The sequence below is a fragment of the Heterocephalus glaber genome, unplaced genomic scaffold (genome assembly GCF_053883595.1).
Source record: "Heterocephalus glaber isolate CG9 unplaced genomic scaffold, H.glaber_assembly_v1.0 deba00000942, whole genome shotgun sequence".
Classification (NCBI taxonomy): Eukaryota; Metazoa; Chordata; class Mammalia; order Rodentia; family Bathyergidae; genus Heterocephalus; species Heterocephalus glaber.
The window spans coordinates 3,752,405-3,772,445 of record NW_028258174.1 but is presented as its reverse complement, the minus strand read 5'-3'; the positions used below and the strand labels follow the sequence as shown (position 1 = coordinate 3,772,445).

At 38.8% G+C, this 20,041-nt stretch overlaps 1 protein-coding gene across 2 annotated transcripts in view; it reads right to left on the bottom strand.

Annotated features, from left to right (window-relative positions):
* Positions 1-20,041, bottom strand: part of Ccdc162 (uncharacterized) — a 213,248-nt gene that overhangs the window by 130,822 nt on the left and 62,385 nt on the right. For both annotated transcript variants that reach the window (XM_087208651.1, XM_021251515.2), the window contains exons 10-14: positions 19,095-19,196; positions 16,073-16,234; positions 8,129-8,238; positions 7,638-7,773; positions 7,168-7,371 (exon numbers count right to left, since the gene is read on the bottom strand). In XM_087208651.1, coding sequence (XP_087064777.1) covers positions 7,168-7,371; positions 7,638-7,773; positions 8,129-8,238; positions 16,073-16,234; positions 19,095-19,196 — 714 coding nt within the window. The remainder of the gene's footprint in view (positions 1-7,167; positions 7,372-7,637; positions 7,774-8,128; positions 8,239-16,072; positions 16,235-19,094; positions 19,197-20,041) is intronic.

Genomic DNA, 20,041 nt, shown 5'->3' with positions numbered 1-20,041 from the left:
CCTCCACCTCCTCCTCCTCTCTGCTTCCTGACCACAATGAGGTGAGCAGCTTTTCTGTCACTGTGCTCCTCCCATGCTGTCCTGCCTGGGAGCCAGAGGACAAAGGACTGAAAACGTGAGCCAAAATAAACCTCTCCTAAGATTGAAGACTCAGCCAGTGAGGTGAATTTCTAAATGAACCAGTTGTTGAAATTATTGGAAGTAACTGAGCCAAAGAGATTATGCATTCTTCATCTATTTAGTTAGCATTTTGTATCATTATATACAGTTTACAATACCTGTATAACTTGTAGCTATAAACATTTTGTGCCATTAAAGCTCTCACAAAACTTAGAAAAAAAAATAAACCTCTCCTCCTTTAAGTTGTGAGTGTCAAATGCAGTGTCCCAGTGACAAAGCAGTGACTAAGACACTTACATAAATGGAATCATGTAATACTTATCCTTTGTGATTGGGTTGTTAACATAATGCTCTCAAGGTTCACTCATAGCATATGTCAAAATTTCATTCTGGTTTAAAGCTGCAAATTATATTTTACAGTACATATATATTATACTTTATTTGTCCATTCATTTGTTGATGGACACTTAGTTGCTTCCATTTTTTGGCAATTGTGAATAATGCTGCCATGAACATAGGTATACAAATGTCTGTTTGAATCTTTGCTTTTAGTTCTTTTGAATATATACCCAGAAGCAGAAGTGCTGAATATTATATAGTAATTCTATTTTTAATTTTTTGAGGAAATTCCACACTGTTTTCCATAGTAGTCACACCATTTTGTATTTCAACCAAGAGTACACAAAGATTTCAGTTTCTCCACATCCTGGCTAACATTTTTTATTATCAGGTTTTGATTTTTCTTTTTACAATATATATTTTATATTTTAAGAAAAATAACCCAATTTTCTTAGTTGTTATTCATGAGTCACTTAAGCTATGAAACAAGTGCTCCAAATGTTTCATCCCACATCTATGCATTGTTATAAAAACTTTTCTAAGTAATCAGTTGTTGGATAGAATATATAGAATTTACAATTTTAAGCAGTCATATTCTGGTTCTCCTGATTTGTGGATATAGCATTGCCTGTTGTACAAACACAGGAACCCTTTGGAGCCTTCACAAATGGCAGATTATCCTTGGTTTAGATGGCTAATCATCAACATAAAAAATGTGGATAGAGGCTGTCTGAGTCACTTCAGTTTTATTGTTCTACAATTGGTTTATAAGGTCCTAGATTCTTAATTACTCATGTGGAAACTTAGCAACTTTCCAATAAATAAAAGTGTGAGCATGTCTAAATGACAGCCACCATTCATAATATCTCATCAAAAGGATATTTCATAGTTAAACTTTCCTGTAGAAGATTGTGATTTTTGTTTTGTTTGCTTTTTGCTATCTTTTAGTCATCACTTTAAAAAATAATTAGAGTCTTCCTTTGATTAGAATTCCAAAAGCTAAATTACTGATTTTTTTTTTTTTTTTTTTTTTGGTACCGGGGATCTAATTCGAGTCCTTGCGCTTGTGCAGCAGGAGGCGAAACCACTGAGCTAAATCCCTGGCCCTAAATTACTGCTTCTTATAAAATGATGTACATGTATCTTAGTACCAATAGAAAACAGAAAAGATGCTGAGAAAATGACATGTTGCACACAAAAATTAACAGCTTTCTTAGGTTTATAAACTACCATGTTGGCTTCTATTGACATTTAACTGTTGTCTCTTGTTGAGGGAAGAAAAGGAACAATTTAATGTGTTATACTTTATCCACTTTTCTGGAAAAGACTTTTCCCCTATTCATGTTTAGGGGAATTTTATAAGACTTTAAAGAAATAGCTACTGAGTTGAGTTCTGAAGCTGAAGGAGTGCAATAATAACGCCAAGATGCCAACTGTAATGCCACTGTTTGTTTAAACAGTCATTTTCCCTCTCTCCCCACCTGTGTTTCATTGTTCAAACCCTCATAAAGACCTACTTATTCCTCCTTCTTTTGCTATATGTTGCTCTCTTTTCCTCCCTTATTTCCTGCCTCTGGAATATTCACCTGTGTCTTCAGAAGGTGCATTTTTAAGACCAAATGGCCAAATTGCTTCATGTAGGATTATAATTCAGTCACTATAATGTTTTCTTATTAAAAAAAATTTTTTTTTCCATGGTCATGTGGAAGACCCTCCTTCCAAAGGTTTTGTGGTCTAGAGATTTGATCCTTCAATATTATGCTTGGAGGAGTGGCAAGAAGGGGAGGGCAATAATTATCTGTCTGAGTAAGAAATAATATGATCTTTGGAATGACTCATATGTGTTTTTAAGTCTGAAAATTAACCAATGCCAAGATAACTATTTGCTGAAAAAAGTAACCACAGGAAAGTTGGACCTTTTCCTAAATTATCTTGCATTAACTTAAGATAATATAGTTCAGCCTAAGAATCCAATCAAAATTTTTTGGTAAATGATTTAATCATTTGGTTACAATCTTTTATAAAGAAGATCAAAGCTATCTTTGACTTTATTTTTCTTCCTATAATGTCAGTATAATATTTTTAGTTACAGCTAATTGTTCTGCATTGGAATATTATGATACACTTTGTAAAGCATTTTCATGTAAGGTTCTTTTGTAATCTCACAACCATTCTTTTGTCAAGTAAACATTTATTAAACACGTACTATGTGAAAGACATATACCTAACTCTTTATTTCCTTTTGCCTCCTAAATATCCAGCATATGCTAACGCCCCCAACAAATCTGCTCCAATCATAACTCAAGACGGCAACTCTAAAATTCCAAATGCTCAGATCAAAATTTTAGTATCAACCTTGACTTCTCTGCTTAGAAATAATGTTAGCTGTATCTTTAAAATTCAGTCATGTATTACTTTATGACGAGGATAAATTCTTATGTGTCATTAGGTGTTTTTGTTGTGTGAACATCATAGAATGTACCTACACAAACCTAGACAGTGTTGCCTACTACATATGTATGGAGTCTATTGCTCCTAGGCTACAAAACTTTGCATGTTACTGTACTGGATACTGTAAGCAACTGGAACACAATGGAAAGTAAATTTATCTAAATATATCTAATCAGGTTTATTTATACCAGCATCTCCACAAAGACATAAGTAATGTATTGCACTGTGACATGACAATGACTATGATGTCACTAGGTGATAGGAACTTTTCAGCCGATAATTTTATGGGACCACCACTGCACATGTGGTTGGTTCTTCACTGACTGGAAAGTGGTTATGTGGCACATGACTGAATATTCAGAATCTGACCATTCTACATGAGGCAGTTTCTTTCTTTCTTTCTTCTTTCTTTCTTTCTTTCTTTCTTTAGTACCTGGGATCAAACTCAGGACCTTGTGCTTGAGAGACAGGCACGGTGCCATTGAGCTAAATCCCCGGCCCTACGAGGCAGTTTTCTTAGCCACATCATCTCTGGGTTGATTAATGCAATAACCTCTGAAGGAGTCTCCCTGCATCAGCCCTAAAGTACCTTCTGTCTGTTCCTACTACATAAGCATAAGTGTTAAAACGTATGTCAAATCATATCATACCTCTGCATAAAACTTTCTAAAGTTTCCCTTTTCACTCAGCCAAAGCTAAAGTTCTCACAGTTCTCACAGGCTTGACATAACCTTCTCCCCTCTCTCTAGCCTCATTGTTTACCACTTTTTCCTTCATCCACTCTAATCACATGGAATTCATTGCTGTTCCTGCAACCCTGCTGGACACAGTGTCCTGCCTCAGGGCCTTTGCACTGGTTCTCTCCTCTGTCTGCATTCTTCTCATTCCTGTGGTTTGTTTCCTGACTTTCTTCATGTCTTTACTCAAACTGTACTTTCTTCATAGGCCTTCCCTGACTATCCTACTTACAACTACACCATTCCATCATCCACTTCCAGCACTTTCTATTTCCCTCTTCTACTTCATTTTTTCCCACAGCACCTCCTACTATCTTCATTAGTCCACAAAGGCTAGGTTATTCTGTGATAAACAACCTCAAGGTTCAGCACTCAAACCCTAAAAATGAATTTCTCATTCATCCAGAGCCTACTGCATAACCAATTGCTCTCTACACTGCTACCTTCCAGCAGTGACCAGGGATCCAGGATGTTTCCCAACGTGATCTGCCCATTTTGACACATGCCTTCCACTGCCGGAAGCAGAAGAGAACTGGAGGGTATGGACCAGCTCCTAAGTGCTTTGGACTGACACTTACACATGTCATTTCCACTCACAGCCCACTGTCCAAAGCTGGTCATGAGGTCCCATACAACTGTAAGGCTAGAATGCGTGGGAAAGCTTTGGTACTAAGTTACCCAAGATTCTATATGTTGCTTACTTACTGTCTCTCCCTCTCCTCCAGGGAACTCCCCTGATGGCAGGAGGTCCAGGCCCCACACCATGAGATGGAAGTATAGAGATAACAGGGGAAATGAGGTCCAAGAAGTTGGCAGGGCCCAGATTGTGCTCAGCCTTGTAAATGTCACCAAGAAGCCTGGACTTTACCTTATGAGAAACAGGAAACTTACAGAGGACTTCTAGTAAGAGAATAACTGTGATTACAATTGGGCAAAGATCCTAGAGAAATTTCCAAGGCAATGAAGAGAGACATTCTCCTATTTATAACTCTTTTCTGTTCCCCGCCAACCTTGGCATTGCTCACACACCCCAAGGACAGCCTAACCTTTCACGGTCTGGCCCACTCCTCTCTGCAGCCTCATTTCCCACCGCTTCCCACAGCTGCCTGTATTACCGGCACACCAAGTTGCAGCAGACCCTAAATATACCCCAGGCTACCAGGCTCCATGGCTAGGAAACCCAGTGGTCTTGTTCCCAGCAATCCTGCCTCCAGGTCTGGTGAGATCAGTGCAACAGATTAGCATCTGCACTTTTCTTTCCTGTACATGAAAATAATCACACTGTCCAGAACTGGGCACACTGGTGGGCATGCTGGCAGGGCTGCCTCCAGGGCGTATGGCTAAGCCACACGATCATACCAAGGACAGAAGCTACTGCCTTGAGGGTCTCACCCTAACATAATAGCAGTGGTTAGCTTTTAAAGGTAATGTTATTCCTGTCATTTATGTGAGATAGGAAAGAAGTATCGCTCCGAGAAGCCCATACTACAATGAATGTGGCAGGATAGTCCTTGTCACTTCTCTCATCCTTTATTTCTACCCTCTCCCAATCCCTATTCCAGGAAAAACAAACTGGGAGAGGGCCTTATGGTAAAAACATTTTTAAAAGATCTATTAGCAAAATAGCATATGACAGCTGTGGTACAACCAATGTTAGTAAGAAAAAGATGTTCTATATGTATGTTTATTCAAAGCATCTTAACTCCTCCTTTCTAGCTCCTCTGAGAGGTGTATTAACTGGGTTTGATGAGCTAGGATCCAGGGAGGAAAGAAGGGTAAGGAAAGTTCAGAGAAGTCTGTGTGTGCTGAGGGGATAAAAACTGGAGGATGCTTGATGGGGAAGGAGACCAAAATGAGAAGCCTGGCTAGGAGATTCAGTGAAGGACTCCGGGTGACTGAATGGGAAATAAAATATTTCTTAATATCTAGACTGAACCATTCAATATAGTAGCTTATAGGGCCAGGGATTTAGCTTAGTGGCACCATGCCTGCCTCATAAGTGCAAGGTCCTGAGTTTGATCCCTGGCACCTCAAAAAAAAAAGGTAAATAAATATAGTAGCTAATAGCCACATGTGGCCATTAAGGACTTGAAATGTGGCTTGCTTGAATTGAACTACATTATCCATATAAAATATACATCAGCTTCTCTAGACTCAGTATAAAAGAATGTACATGAGTTGGATGTGGCGGCATATGACCGTAATCTCAGCACACACGAGTCTGAAGTAGGAGGATTGTGAGTTCTAGGCCAGCCTTGGTTACACAGTGAATTCAAGATCAGCTGGACTACGTAGTGAGACTCTGTCTAAAAAAAAAGTATGCATCTTATCAAAAAGAGTTTTTAATATGGATTACATGTGGAAATGGTATCTTGCATACATTGGGTTAAATAGATTATATTATTAAAATCAAGTTCACATGTTTCCTTGCATTTTTAAATGTGGCTACTAGAAAACTTTAAATTATGTATGAGGCTGGTATTACACTTCTACTGCACAGCACTGCTCTAGGCTGTGTGCATACAAGCAATGGTTACCAGTAAGATTTGACACCCTTACAGACACAACAGGCACAGAATACAGCTTCGCTGGCAACTAAATGCGTTTTGTTTTTACATTTGTCAATGTAGCCTCTTTTAAGAAGGTTACATTCATATTAAACTCTGTCTTCAAGGAATATATTTTCTAGAGGTTGAGATGAAAATCCTGCAGAAGCATCTACAATAGTCCACTAAAATGTAGGCATTCTCAATTTTATTCTGAAGAATGAGATTTAATATAAACTTTGTCTTATCAGTCTTTTGTTAGGCAGGGCTGAAGTTTTAGACAGTATAGAAAAATACGTTCAAGAGACATCAAATGCACCAGGCAAATAGGTTTTTAGAGTGAAAGAGTTTCTAATTGTTTGATTCTGTTCGTTTGTTTTTTTGAGACAGGGTCTTGCTATGTAGTTTAGACTGACCTTGCACTCATTATACAGCCTAGGCTGGCCTCATACTCACAACGATCCTCCTGCTTCAGCCTCCCAAGTTCTGGGATTATAGGCATGTGCCACCATGTCAGTCTCAGTTCAAATTTTTCTAATTTTTATTCTACCTTTGTTTTTAATCTTTTCTTTTTTTTTTCCATTTAGTGCTTAGAAAACAATAAAGGGGCAAAAAGTATCTCTTCTTTGTAAGAACACGTGGTCCTCAGGCCAGTACTGTATAACAGAAAGGGCCCTTCCTGCTTGCTCCATTCACTATAAAATCAATAATCCAACAACTAACATGTTTCCTTCTTGTAATCTCCAGAGCTGCTTTCTGATGCTCTCTGCCTGCATCCTGCTTCCATATGGACACTGTGTCTCACTGTGATTAGAAAGTAATTTTTTCCTTTTATTACAATTTTTTATATGCCATTTTTCTGGTAAATTCCCCACTTGTTACTCTATCATGTTAACTGATTCCAGATGCTAAGAAAAAGGTGTTTTGGGAAACAAACTAAACAAGGAAGAAAAACTCACAGTACAATAGCTCACCTTGTGCTCCGCAGCTGTCCCATGGACAAAGTGCTGAGCTCCTAGGCCTTGCGAGGTGCCCAGGCCTCCTTTTGCAATATTAACCCAAGAACTATCTTCCGAAGTTGGGACCAGTTTCCCAGAAACCAAGGTAAGGCCTGAAGTATTGATTGTCAAAGTTCGCTCAACAGATCTGAAATAGTTCAGAATTCCTAAGCAGATGCGCTGAAACAAAGAAAGAACAGAATCAGCCCTCCACCCTTTGCTTTGCTCCACCCCACAGAGTAAAACTTGTAGGGGTCTCAAGGCGGGGTGAGTCAACCCAACTACGGAGAAAGGAATGCATCATCCCAGAAAGGGGTTGATTTCCTGCAAAAAATCAGAATAAAGACCAAAAGCATAAAAATATATCACTCCTGAAAAACAGGAATGCCCCCTTTCTAGACAGACTTCTGGATACCTGAAACTAGTGTGCCAGGTCATCCACATACCTGTAGCTCCCGGATTCGCAGGTGGCGCAGGTACAGAAAGGACAAGAAGGCCCCTCTCATTAAGGCAGGGTTCTTATCACTGGGCCCAGTCCCATCATCCAAGCCCAGGAGTTGTAGTGCCACTTTATAGTTGTATCTTTAGCAAGCAGGAGAAATATAATAGATACCTTTCACTTCAAAGTAGTTCAGAAAATTCATATCAAATTGAAGTTAATTTATCTATCTTAAGGGAGTTTCATAATAGTTGTCCTTTAAAATGCACTGGAGGGAAATTAACTACTCTACATGGGTAAAAATGGAAATTTCTCTTAGCAATCACTCCTGTTAAAAACAGTCCTGCAGTGAAACATTAATTGTTGTTTGACCTGTTTTAACAGTCTTGCTTTCATTCCAACTTCAAATACTTTTAGTTAACATATATTAATCAGTCACTCAACTTCCCCCACAGTTTTTAAATCCGTTTCCTTGAGTTACCAATGATAATTTTTTACCCTGTGTCTTTTCTCTGTTTGACAGGCCCGTCAGTAGTGGAGACTTGGCTGAGACTTTGTGCTAGGATGTTTTCATTTCGTTCCATTGAACAGTCATTGTCCTTCATATTCTATCAAAAAGTTAGTGTTAGTTCAATTCCATAAACATTTGCAATATTATTAACAAAATCATAGTCAAGTCATCATAAAATTAAGTATCATGAGCCATTGCACATTTGAATGCGTTAATAGAAGAACATCTTGATCCATTTCAACCTGACATACAAAAATTTAGATTTCAACAATAAATTAAAGGCTCAATGTTTTTACCAAGCAAGATTTTGTTTTTGCAGGACTAAGCCCAGAGCCCTCCCACTGGGCTACATCCTTGGCCCTTCTTTAAATTTTGATTTTATATTTTGAGACAGGTTCTCCCTAAATTGTTAAGTTGCACAAGCTAGGTTTAAACTTGTACTCCTCCTGTCTCAGCCTCCCAAAGTGCTAGGAATACACATGTGTGCCACCATCCCAGGCTTCAAGATTTTGTTTTATGAAAATATTCACAGCTTTTTAATAGCAGGCACCCCACTTCCTGCTGTTTTACACAATTCACTTTACAAAAAGCCAATCAAATAAAATTTTCAATATACACTGGAATCTTGAAGCTCTCTAGTTCTGTTCTGCACTAAGAGAGATCAAAGGATTTAAACCCTCTTTCTACTTATTAACTATGTTACCCTTGTTTAAGGTCTCAGGCCTGTTTCTGCATTTGTCAGATGGCACAATCATGGAAAATGATACTAAGTTGCTGTGAGGAGTGAATGCGGAAGGTATGTAAAGCCTTTAGTTTAGGGCCTGATGCCTGGTAGGAGTTCCAGGCACCAGTCTTCTCCTCTGTGAGTCGCAGTAGTCAGTCAGCCCTGTGGGATCTTTCATGGAATTCATGATTATGCTTTTCTTACGTCCTCATCTTCCCTGATGCTCAGAAGTTTGTGGAGATGCCATCTGGGCCCTGGGAGAAACCGTGAAGGAGGTGATGCTGTCTAAGGTCCTGCCCATGGCCTTGGCGGTGTTTTCTTAGTTACCCTCAGCCAGTCCCTGGAAGTACTCCCTATTCCCACAAGGTCTGCTCTGGTCCCCACAACAGCATTGGATGCCAGTGGCTGAGGTCAAAAATCTCCTCTCTGGGTTACGTATGTTCTAGTAGTTGGGTCCTGGAATTTCAACAACTCCTTGTGGCAGAAATTGCTGGTTATTCCCCAAAGCTGATTTTCTCCTTTCCTATGACAATTAAATATAGTATTATCTTGGCACTTGGCCACTCAGATAAATAAAACATTTCTCAGCCTCTCCTCAGCAAGGTGTAGCTATGAGACTAATGAGACAGGGGTGACAGTGCTCTGCTGTGGCTTCCGGGAACATCCTGAAGAGGCTGCTCCTCCACCTGCTGCTTAAACCAGGAGTGTGACAGTGGCCCTCCAGCTCAGACCAGGTGTTGAAGTTGAATTGGAGACCTCATCTGTTTGAATTCCAGGACAGACAGAGCTGAGCTGCCCAAGGACTCACTTTGTTTTACCACAACCAACAGCCAAACCTAATTTTAACTAATATAGTCCCCAAGACTCTAAGACAGTACCAGGCTTTATGACAGGCAGCGGGGAAGGAAGAATTTGACAGGGACATGAGGAAGGGTAGGTGGGAGAAGACATTGGTTATCCTTAAGTGGTGATCTGCTCTGCCCGTGAGTAGTGTTGTTCCTCAGTGTACATGTCAGTGAACTTCTGTGTCCGCATACTACAGTTCTAGAACAGAGAAAGACCTGGGAGGTGACATGGTACGCTCCTGTTCCAATGACAGAATCACAGAAGCATCATGAAGAACATCTTCATTTTTAAAAATCTGCTGGAAAACATATACTCTATGAGGGAAGCTGAATTGATACAATTTTGGGTGAGAGGGGTCCCGAGGAGCCTTTTGCCTCCTGGACCTGAGTGTTCTTGGGCTGCAGTTCAGCACTGCCCTACATACTCTCAGAAGGAAGGCTCAGAGCCACATCCTTTTTCTGATGGGATTGTGACTTTTTCAGCTGCTTTTAAAATTACCTAGAATTACATAGGAAAGAACAGAAAGTGACGTCAAGTCACAGCGAAAAACATTTGAAGGACTGACTGAGCAAACCACAAAAGTGCTACTGGACTAGCAAATTGCCAGGAAGAAAGGAAGGGGGCAGAGACAAACTGGAATGAGGAACGGGTGATACCTTGGCATACTCTGGGAAACAGGGTCAGCCACAGCCCACAAAAGGAAACTGCTTTGGGAATATCAAAAGCCCAGGGAGGTGTCCCCTTAGGAACTTTAGTACATGCAGGTAAGCAGCAAAGCTGCCCCAAAACTAGAATGCCAGTATCTTCTGTGCTCACTCTTTCTTCCAGGCAAGTGAGTCATTAGACCTTTACCCAGTCTGTGGCTGGGCCTTAGCCAGCATGACCAGGTTCATGTAAATTTGAGTTCTGAGATTTCCAGTGATGACAAATCTCATTTCTTGCTGGGAAGCTGGCAGAGAGAGCAGATAGGGAAGTAGGATGGGAGGAATAATTACAGGAAAAGTAAATCTCTTCTGTTATTTTCTCCATCCCCAAAACATGTCTACAATTTTGTGTGTTTATTCACAGGGAGAGGAAAAGACCAGAAGGCTAATATACCAAATATTAACAACAGTGTTATTTTAGGAGGTATAATAATGGTTGATTTTAAATTTTTCTTCCTTGTACTTTTCTGTTTCCAAATTTTCTATGATGTCACTATTGTCACCAGAAAATATTTGTTTTTAAAAGTAAATGTTCCCTGAGTTCAATCCCTGGTATCAAAAAAAAAAAAAAAAGTAAATGTTCTATCGAATTTGATGAGAACCAGAACTTCTTTCCTAGAACTTCTTGCATATTGAAGCTACTGTATACAACACTCTCATAAGGGCACGCCTCATGCTAGCATTATCTCTGGAAGTGGAGGAGAGCAGTAACACACTGGGGATAAGTGGCTGCTCTTTTCCCCTTGGGTTGTGGTCAGTGAGTGAGACACAGGAAGAGGTTCCACCACTGCTCCCTGACTGCGTAGCTTGGATGTGGTATTTTCTGCCACTTCACTGCTCTCTAAGGTTAAAGAACAATGATCAATTTAATCCACATATTAAAAAATATGAATATAACTTCCATCTATAGTTATTTGAATGAATGAGTGCTTTCTTGGGAAATGCCTGGGACACAACTAACTTGATCCAGCAGAAGATCTACATAGGCCTTGCTGGTCCATTCCTTATCCTGATCAGGACTAAAACTAAATATTTTTTAAAATTTAAAAAGAAAATAAAAAACTTAACTTAATAGTCCTTCTTGACCAGAACTATTTTTTCTGGTTAAATATTTTCATTAATTAACATTTATAAGAAAAAATGATATTTTTATTTATTTCCGAATCCCAGACCTTTAAATAAATCTGAAATTAGAATTGTGTTAGAGAAGGTTTACCTTTCAATGCCAATGATAAATAAAAGCCTAATTCAAAATGTGATAGAAATATTATAAACATTGTCAGTGTTCAGACAATTATATACAACGTTAAAATGGATGTGGGAAAACAGGGATCCTCATAAGTCTCCATTGGGGGAAAAATGGTATAATCACCTTGGCAGGAACCATGGAAATATATTTGCCTATTCTGTGACTTAGAAAATCTACTTCCAGGCCAGGGATTTGGCTCAGTGGTTCCGCTGCTTGTTGCAAGCTCAAGGACTCGAGTTCAATCCTCGGTACCCGCCCCCGCCCCCCACACACAAAGGTGACTATTACTGGGTTGGGGATTTAGCTCAGTGGTGCCATGCCTGCCTTGCAAGAGTAAGGTCCTGAGTTCGATCCCCAGTACCGCAAAAAACAAAAACAAAAAAAATCTACTTCCAAATATCTACTCCAAAGAAACACGTGTACAAGAAAGCTCAGTAGGCATGGCTTTTAATAGGAGAAAAATTGGCAACTACTTGGCATGGGGACAGCTCTGTAATCTGTGACATACAATAAAATACCATGTAGTCATTAAAAAAAATAGCAGAGGCAGATCTTCAAGACATATTATTGCATGGGAAAAAATTGCATGGTATCTACATGGTGTAACATGTCATTTATATAGAAAACTTAAACTCAAAATTATTATATACACACATATATTATATATACATATCCCCCAGCCTCAGATCCAGTACTAGGGACTGACCCCAGGGCCTTCACTCTGAGCTACTTCTCAGCCTTTCTTTATTTTGAGACAAGGTCTAGCTAAGTCACTGAGTTGCCCAGACTGGGCTTGAACTTGTGATCCTCCTATTATAGGCAGCAGCTAAGTTAGATAGAAGTTAATACACAGTTAGAGAGGGGTTGGGCCATAAAGGAAATCAGCACAAAAAATAGAGACATCAGAGTTGTGGCTAGAGGCAAATCTGAAGAGATCTAGGCCTCAGGATGCAGATGCAAAAGCCAGGCCTGCAAGATAGACAGCATCTTGAGATTATACTGTAATTAGCACCACCTGGTCCAGTAAGTCTAGATCCACATCAGGTGCATACATAGGTGGGGGATCAGAACTCCCCACTCTTCTCCCCAAATGCTTTTGTTCTTTCCATGTACCCTTGCTACATGACTCGCTTCCCTATTGGATCAGTACTGGCAAAGCAGCTATGCTTGTAATCCTATAGGTTGATTGTGGTCTGATCCACATTGTACTCACGTAGTGCTTTTGCTGTACCCCTGACAAAGATCTTAGGTGGCCAGCCATTCGGGAGACCTCCTGGAGATCCAGGAGCTATTTTTTTCCCCTGACTTCCAATAAGATGCCTAACTTCCTCCTTTGGTTTGAGACTTCATTCCTCAATGTTGTGAGGCCACAAATTTAGCACATTTGACATCTAACAAGCCAGCAGTTACATTTTTCCTATATTACTCCTACTTCTGCCTCCTACCTTGGATTAGAGGTGTGCACTACCACACCTGACTACTATATTTACGTGGACATATGTATGTTTACCAATTATTAAAATACCTGCAAGCAATGATAGTGCTTATCTCTGAGGAGATGCAGTGGAGACCAGTATTAGAAGATATGACAATCAAAGAAGGATTTAACTTTTCAATTATGTATGAATTTTTTTACAAAGGCGAGGGGTATGTAGGAATTCTTTGTACTATCTTTGAAACTTTTCTGTAAATCTCACAGCAGAATGTATTTATTACTGCTAGAGTTTAAAATAAATTTGAAAGAATTCCTTAAGGAGAAAAAATGATCATTAGAGTGGAGAAACCTAGCAAACATCACTCAATTAACCAAATGAACATAATAATTAACCAAAATTAACATAACCAGTGATGTCATGTTGCCCTGAAATGATCTGATGAGAAAGAGTATTGTTTTCTCTGTGGTATTTTCCTTTGCCTAAACCTATAACCCCAGTATAACTATGAGAAAAACATCAGACAAAACTCAAATTAGAGATCCTTCTACAAGTTGCCTGGCCAGAACTCCTAAAGGCTGCCAAGGTCACGATAAACATGGTAAATCTGGAAAACTATCACACACCAGAGGAAATCATTAAACTCAATATCATGCCCTGGATAGGATCTTGGGCCAGAAAGAGAGCACTGTGATGAGATCCAAATAAAGTTTAGTTTAATAATATGAGATGTTAATAACAGGAGAAACTCAGTGAAATGTATATTGGTAACTCTCTGTACTACTTCGCAACTTTTCTATACATATCAAACTATAAAAAATGAAATTTTTATTAAAAAACAAAAACCCTAAATAAAAGTTACTGATGAACAACATTCACTGTGAATCAACCAGAAACTGTTCTCATGTTGTAGAACTATTAGTGATTGATCACATTCTCTCATAGTCGTCAAAATGGACAGCCCTATGAGATTTGTTTTCCTTTATGCAGCAGGCCCTTAAAAAGTTATTTGTCATGAGATATTGGTTGACATTTGCCAACCTCAGAATCAGACTGCTGACCAGCATACAGGTGCTACATTTTGAACTTGACTGCTACCTGCTTGCAAAATAGTAACAGAGCTGTAAGATTCATATGCACATTCCTGTAACTCCTCCTAGCTGCCACATGTTTTACTCAATCCTAATCTCATCTGACTGGCATTTAACATTCAGAATGGCAATAAGCTACCATCGGGGCCCTCAGGCAGTATAAAATGATGGAAATACCCAAAGAGGCCACAAATTATCAACCACAGTAAAATGTGGAGGGAAGTAGAAAATATAGTTTTATGACCTCAAAATTTCCTTTCTTAAACTCAGTGCTATTTCTCTTCTCTGCTTGGAAAGCTCTCCTGTAGGCTGTTTTCATGTCTGGCTCCATCTCATTCATTGAATTTCAGCTCAAATGCCACCCCCACCCCTACCAAGCCACCTTTGTTGACTTCAGTAGAGGGCACCTCTCTGCACCCACTGTTCTCTGCCCCCCGTGGTCTTCATCATGGCTCTTACAAGGTAGAGAAAGGGATTTGCTTCTTTGTTTACTTATTTATTGTATGGTGCTCTCCTGGGGCAAGGACTGGGTCTGTTCATCGGCTGAGCGCAGTCCAATTCTTGGCACAAAGGGTTACAATTGCTAAGTGACTGAGACAAATATGTAGAGTATTTTGTGTGTCTGTTACATGTCTCCCTCATGCCCCACCTCTGGAACCTGGAATCTGAAAATATACAGATATTCTAAGCCTCTTTATGGTCTGTTTATCATAAATCACTTCAAAATACCCAGAAGTCTCGGTCTCCCTCTCTCTTCTCTCTCTCCCAGAACATCAGGCACAAGCATCTGCATCCTACCTTTTTGCACCTGAAAATTCTGTCTTATTCACTTTAAAACAAATGGTATCATTCTCCTTTCCTCCAAATTACTCTTTCTCCTGATTTCTTCTGCCTACCCTCTTCTCATCCCTAAGAGTCATCTGTTTCTTAGTTTTCCCCTTCCTTTTCTTCCAACTCTTCTTCTTCATTTCTCCTTCCTCTAAGACTATAAATACATTCAGGTCTTCCCACCTTAAATAAGCAAATGGAGCAAAACTTCCCCTTACAGCAACAAACAAAGAATAGCATAGTACAGCCTCAAAAGCACGTTATCATTGTAAAGATAAATATCTCCCAGCTTTGTGTAAAAACTTCCTTTAACTGCCAAGCTCCATGCCTACCCTGTGCAGCAGCTGCCTAATTGGCTTCAGTCATTCCCTCTTTTAATTCATCATCCTAGTTTTCTTTTTAAAAAAATGTATATGCATATGTCACCTCCCTTGCAGGATAAAGCACAAATTTCTTTGTCCAGAACTTATAGGTATTCACTTGTACTACCACCTCCCCAAATAAAGCACAATTTCTCTCCACTATATTTCCACATGAATCTTCACGCACCTGAGCTGGATTTGGAGTTATCACCTAATATACCCCTGGTTCATCATCATGCTTTTTTTTTTCTTTGCATCAAAGTCATTCCTTTTTATTACTGAGTGGTATTCTGCAGTATAGATATACCATTTTTAAATTATTCATTAATTTTATTGGTACATTTTAGGTATACAATATGATGACATTCATCATTGGGAATTTGTACCTTTACATGATATATTTTGGTTCTTATTTTTTTCCCCATTCTCCTGCCCTCCCTTCAACACCTCCACCCCTCCCTATTTACAAAGACTTTGTTTCCATTTTTTTCCTTTTCTCATATTTTTTCCTTTCCCTTATTTCCTTTCCCCCACCCCTCCCAGACCTCGTCCCCTTTGGACCTTTTCTTCCCATTTCATATTTCTTTCTATCAAAGTACATTTCTTGCTTTTTTTTCTGAAGTACATTTCTAAGAGCTGTACACAGATGCCAGGTTGAACAGAAAGGCATATTGGTTATTTCTTAATGTTTTACCTGGTAGAGGTTGATGTTGCTATAAATATTCTCCCAGATTTTATCATAATTGCACTGATGCAAACCTTGGGGAGTCATGAAAGATGGATGATGTGGATTCAGTATGACTGTCTTAGCAGCGTGATCTTGGAGCACTTGCATTACTCGCTTAGCGTCAGAGATCTTAGAACAGAGAGGAGTAGTAGTTAGTAGAACCATTATTCCCTTCTTCTCAGCAAGAAATTGGTCACATACCCACGAACAAGGAAGAAGCCCTAGATGAGACTTTATTCAACTAAAAAGTAAAATTAGGGCTGGGGATTTAGCTCAGTGGTTATGGCTCCTGCCTCACAAGTGCAAGATCCTGAGTTTGATCCCCCCGTACCAAATAAATAAATAAATAAAATAAAAAGTGAAATTAAACTCAAGCATCCTGATTATCCAAATATGTTCAGCCATTCCACACCATAAGCATTTACTTGTATGTAGCAGCTCATTTAAAATTCTGTGACAACTGTAAGATAACATGAGATGGCACCTCCACAAGTGTCATGGCATCAGTGAAAAACACTCATCAGCTTTGGGTGCAAACTCTGTTCACTGTTAGAACACTGCCACAAGAAGGAGAAAGAAGGTGGTAGCAGGGTAGCACAGGGAGAGCCCAAGCTTTGTAAGGATACAGACTTGGGCTCATATTTCCATTGGAACTCTGGCTTTTCCATACACAGCAGTGCATGTCAATAAGAATACTAGTAATATTTCTCCTCAGATTGCTGCAAGATGCCCAGCCTGTAATGGGAGATGAATAATTGCCCCCTTTCTTCTGGAGATAGAGAATTGAATAACAATTCTCGACTTGAACTTCTACTTTAATAATATGCACATCATTACACAACTTCAACATCACCAAGTTACGGATTTATTCCAATCCCTATCAATATCTCAGAGACATTTCCTGCAAACAGAAAAATCCAGCCAGCCAGGCATGGTGGCTCATGCCCATAATCCAAGCACCTGGGAGGGTGAGGCAGGAGGATCGCCATGAGTTCAAGGCCAGCCTCAACTACATGGTGAGTTCAAAGCCAGCCTGAACTACATAGCAAGATCTTGTCTCAAGAGAAAAAAAAATCCTAAAATTCATATGGAATCTCAAGGGACCTCCAAATACCCAAAACTATTTTGAAAAAGAAGAATAAAGCTGGAAGATCCCAATTTCCTCAGTTTTACAAAGCTGTAGTAATCAAAACAGTATGGTACTAGTATAAAGACAGACATATAGGCCAATGGAATAGACATTAGAGCTCAGACATAAATCTTTACAAATGCAGTCAAGGATGCAACATCACCCAATGAAGAAAGGACAGTATCTTCAATAAATGGTGTTTGGCAAACTGACTAACCACATGTGAAATAATGTTTTATTCTTATACTATAGGTAAAAATTGACTCCAAGTGGATTAAAGACTTAAATGTAACACCTAAAACTATAAATCTCTTAGAAGAAAACATAGGGAAAAAGCTTGATGGCATTGGACTTGGCAATGACTTTTGGCTATGACACCAAAAGCCTAGACAACAAAAGCAAAAGTTGACAAATGGGACTACATTAAACTCAAAAAGTTGTGTGCATCAAAGGATATAATAAATGGAATGAAAAGCCCACCTATAGAATGGGAGAATTTTTACCTAATTATATATTCAATAAGTGGTCATTAGTCAGAATATATTTTTTAAAACTACAACACAACAAGAAAAAATCAAATAATCCAAATAAATAAATAATAAATAAGCAAGCCAGCAAATGACTTGAATAGCCATATCCCTAAAGAAGATACATAAATGGCCAACAAACACATGACAAGATTCTCAGCATCACTAATGATCAGAGATATGCATATCACCTCATACCTATTAAGATCGCTACTGTAAAATAAATAAAAACAAAATAACAAGTGTTGACAAGGACGTGGCAAAATTGGAACCTTTCTGTATTGCCGGTGGGATTGTAAAATGGTATAACTGCTTCAGACAACAAACATATCTAGTTTTCTCAAAAAAATTAAAAATAGAATTAACATATGATCCAGCTATTTTACTTCTGGTATATTCAAAAGAAAGCAAGATCTCAAAGATATATTTGCATATCCATGTTCATGGCAGCATTATGCACAATCACTACAAGGTGGAAACAACACAAATGTCAATCAACAAATGAATGGATAAATAAAACATAATATGTACTTAGAAGGCAATATTATTCAACCTTGAAAAGGAAGGAATTCTGATGTGTTCTAACACAGTTGAACCTTGAGGACATTATACTAGGTGAAATAAGCCAATCACAAAAAGTGTTATATATATATGTATATTTATATGCTATACTAAATATACACTATATAAATATATAATAAGTAGAAAAATTCATAGAAACAGAAAGAAATATGGTGGTTTCCAAGAGCTGGGGTTGAGGGAGTGTGAGTTGTTTAATGGCTATAGAATAGTTTCAGTTTTGCAAGATGAAAAAGTTCAGAGGACCTGTGAATTTGAATTCACAATGTGAATATATTTAACATTACTAAACTATATACTTAAAATGGTTAATATGGTGAATATTGTGGGGGTTTTTTAAACCACAATAAAAAGTCATTTAGTCTAATATTTTTACTTCATTGATGAGGAAAGTAAGACTCAAAGAGTTTACATTACTTAGGCTAATGTCACAGCAAGACTTGGTTGGTCTAAAATGGCACTTCTTTTTTGGGGGGGGGGGGTACCAGGGATCAAACTCAGGACCTTGCACTTGTGAGGCAGGTGCTGTGCCACTGAGCTAAATCTCCAGCCATAAAATGGCACTTTTGACAATTTTGACTTTATACTGAAAGCTCACAGGACCTTTAAAATCTGATAATTAGACTAGAATGTTCCAAATAAAGTCTTCATGGTGAATCCATGCCAATATTTTAAAAAGAGAGAATTCCCTTTTTTAAGGATAATTTTTTATCAAAAATTATATCTACAAGAGAACATGCTTATTTTTTTTTACCTTCAAAAACTTTGCTTGGAGTTGTATTAATACATCCAGTCTTTTTCGTTCTCTAAGTTTGGTCAACATCTTCTTTTGCCAAGGATCACATTTTGGTTTGATCTAGTGGACAAACATGTTCACATAAAGTTAAAACGTAATAGAGTGGTCGGCAATGAAAGTTGCAAACAAAATGTTTCAAGGACTTTCTGAGGCAGGATCTGATCTTGGTGCCAAAAGGTTGGCTGAGCCAAATCAGGTCTTGGGAAGGGTCTCCGAGGGATTACAAATTCATTGAAAGAGACAGCCATTCTTGTTGGTACCTGGCCTATGAGATGCAGTGACTTGTTCTGGACTATACTGTGTGATCCGTGAGCAGGAGGGACCCTGAACCCATCAGTTCTGGTCATTGTACTTTATTCATGAAGCAAGAGAGAAAGAGTCTATCCACAGAATCCTTGTGACTCCATATTTAAAACTTCATCTTTCTCATTAATGAACTGTATTTTAAAAATCAGTTATGTAGGGCTGGGGATTTAGCTCAGTGGTTCCACCACCAGCCTTGCAAGTGCAAGGTCCCGAGTTTGATCCCTGATACCCAAAAAAAAAAAATCAGTTATGTTGCTGAGAATATCATCAAAATGCTGGTACTTTCAGGGCCGGGGATTTAGCTCAGTGGTTCCACCACCTGCCTTGAAAGGGCAAGGTCCCAAGTATGATCCCCAGAACCAAAAAAGAAAAAAAAAAAAAAAAAAAAAGCTGGTACTCTCAAACATGTCTTAGGCAGCTTATTATACCCACCTACCTCCTTTATATCTAAATTTGATGTAAAGCTGATGAAAATAGATTTTCTAAAATAGAAAATCCAGCTTTCTCTCCACTAACTGCCCTGTGCTCAAGCCCCAGATGTAGGATTAATATTTGATTTCTCTCTTTTTTCTCAATCCACCAGTCAGAATGAACTATAC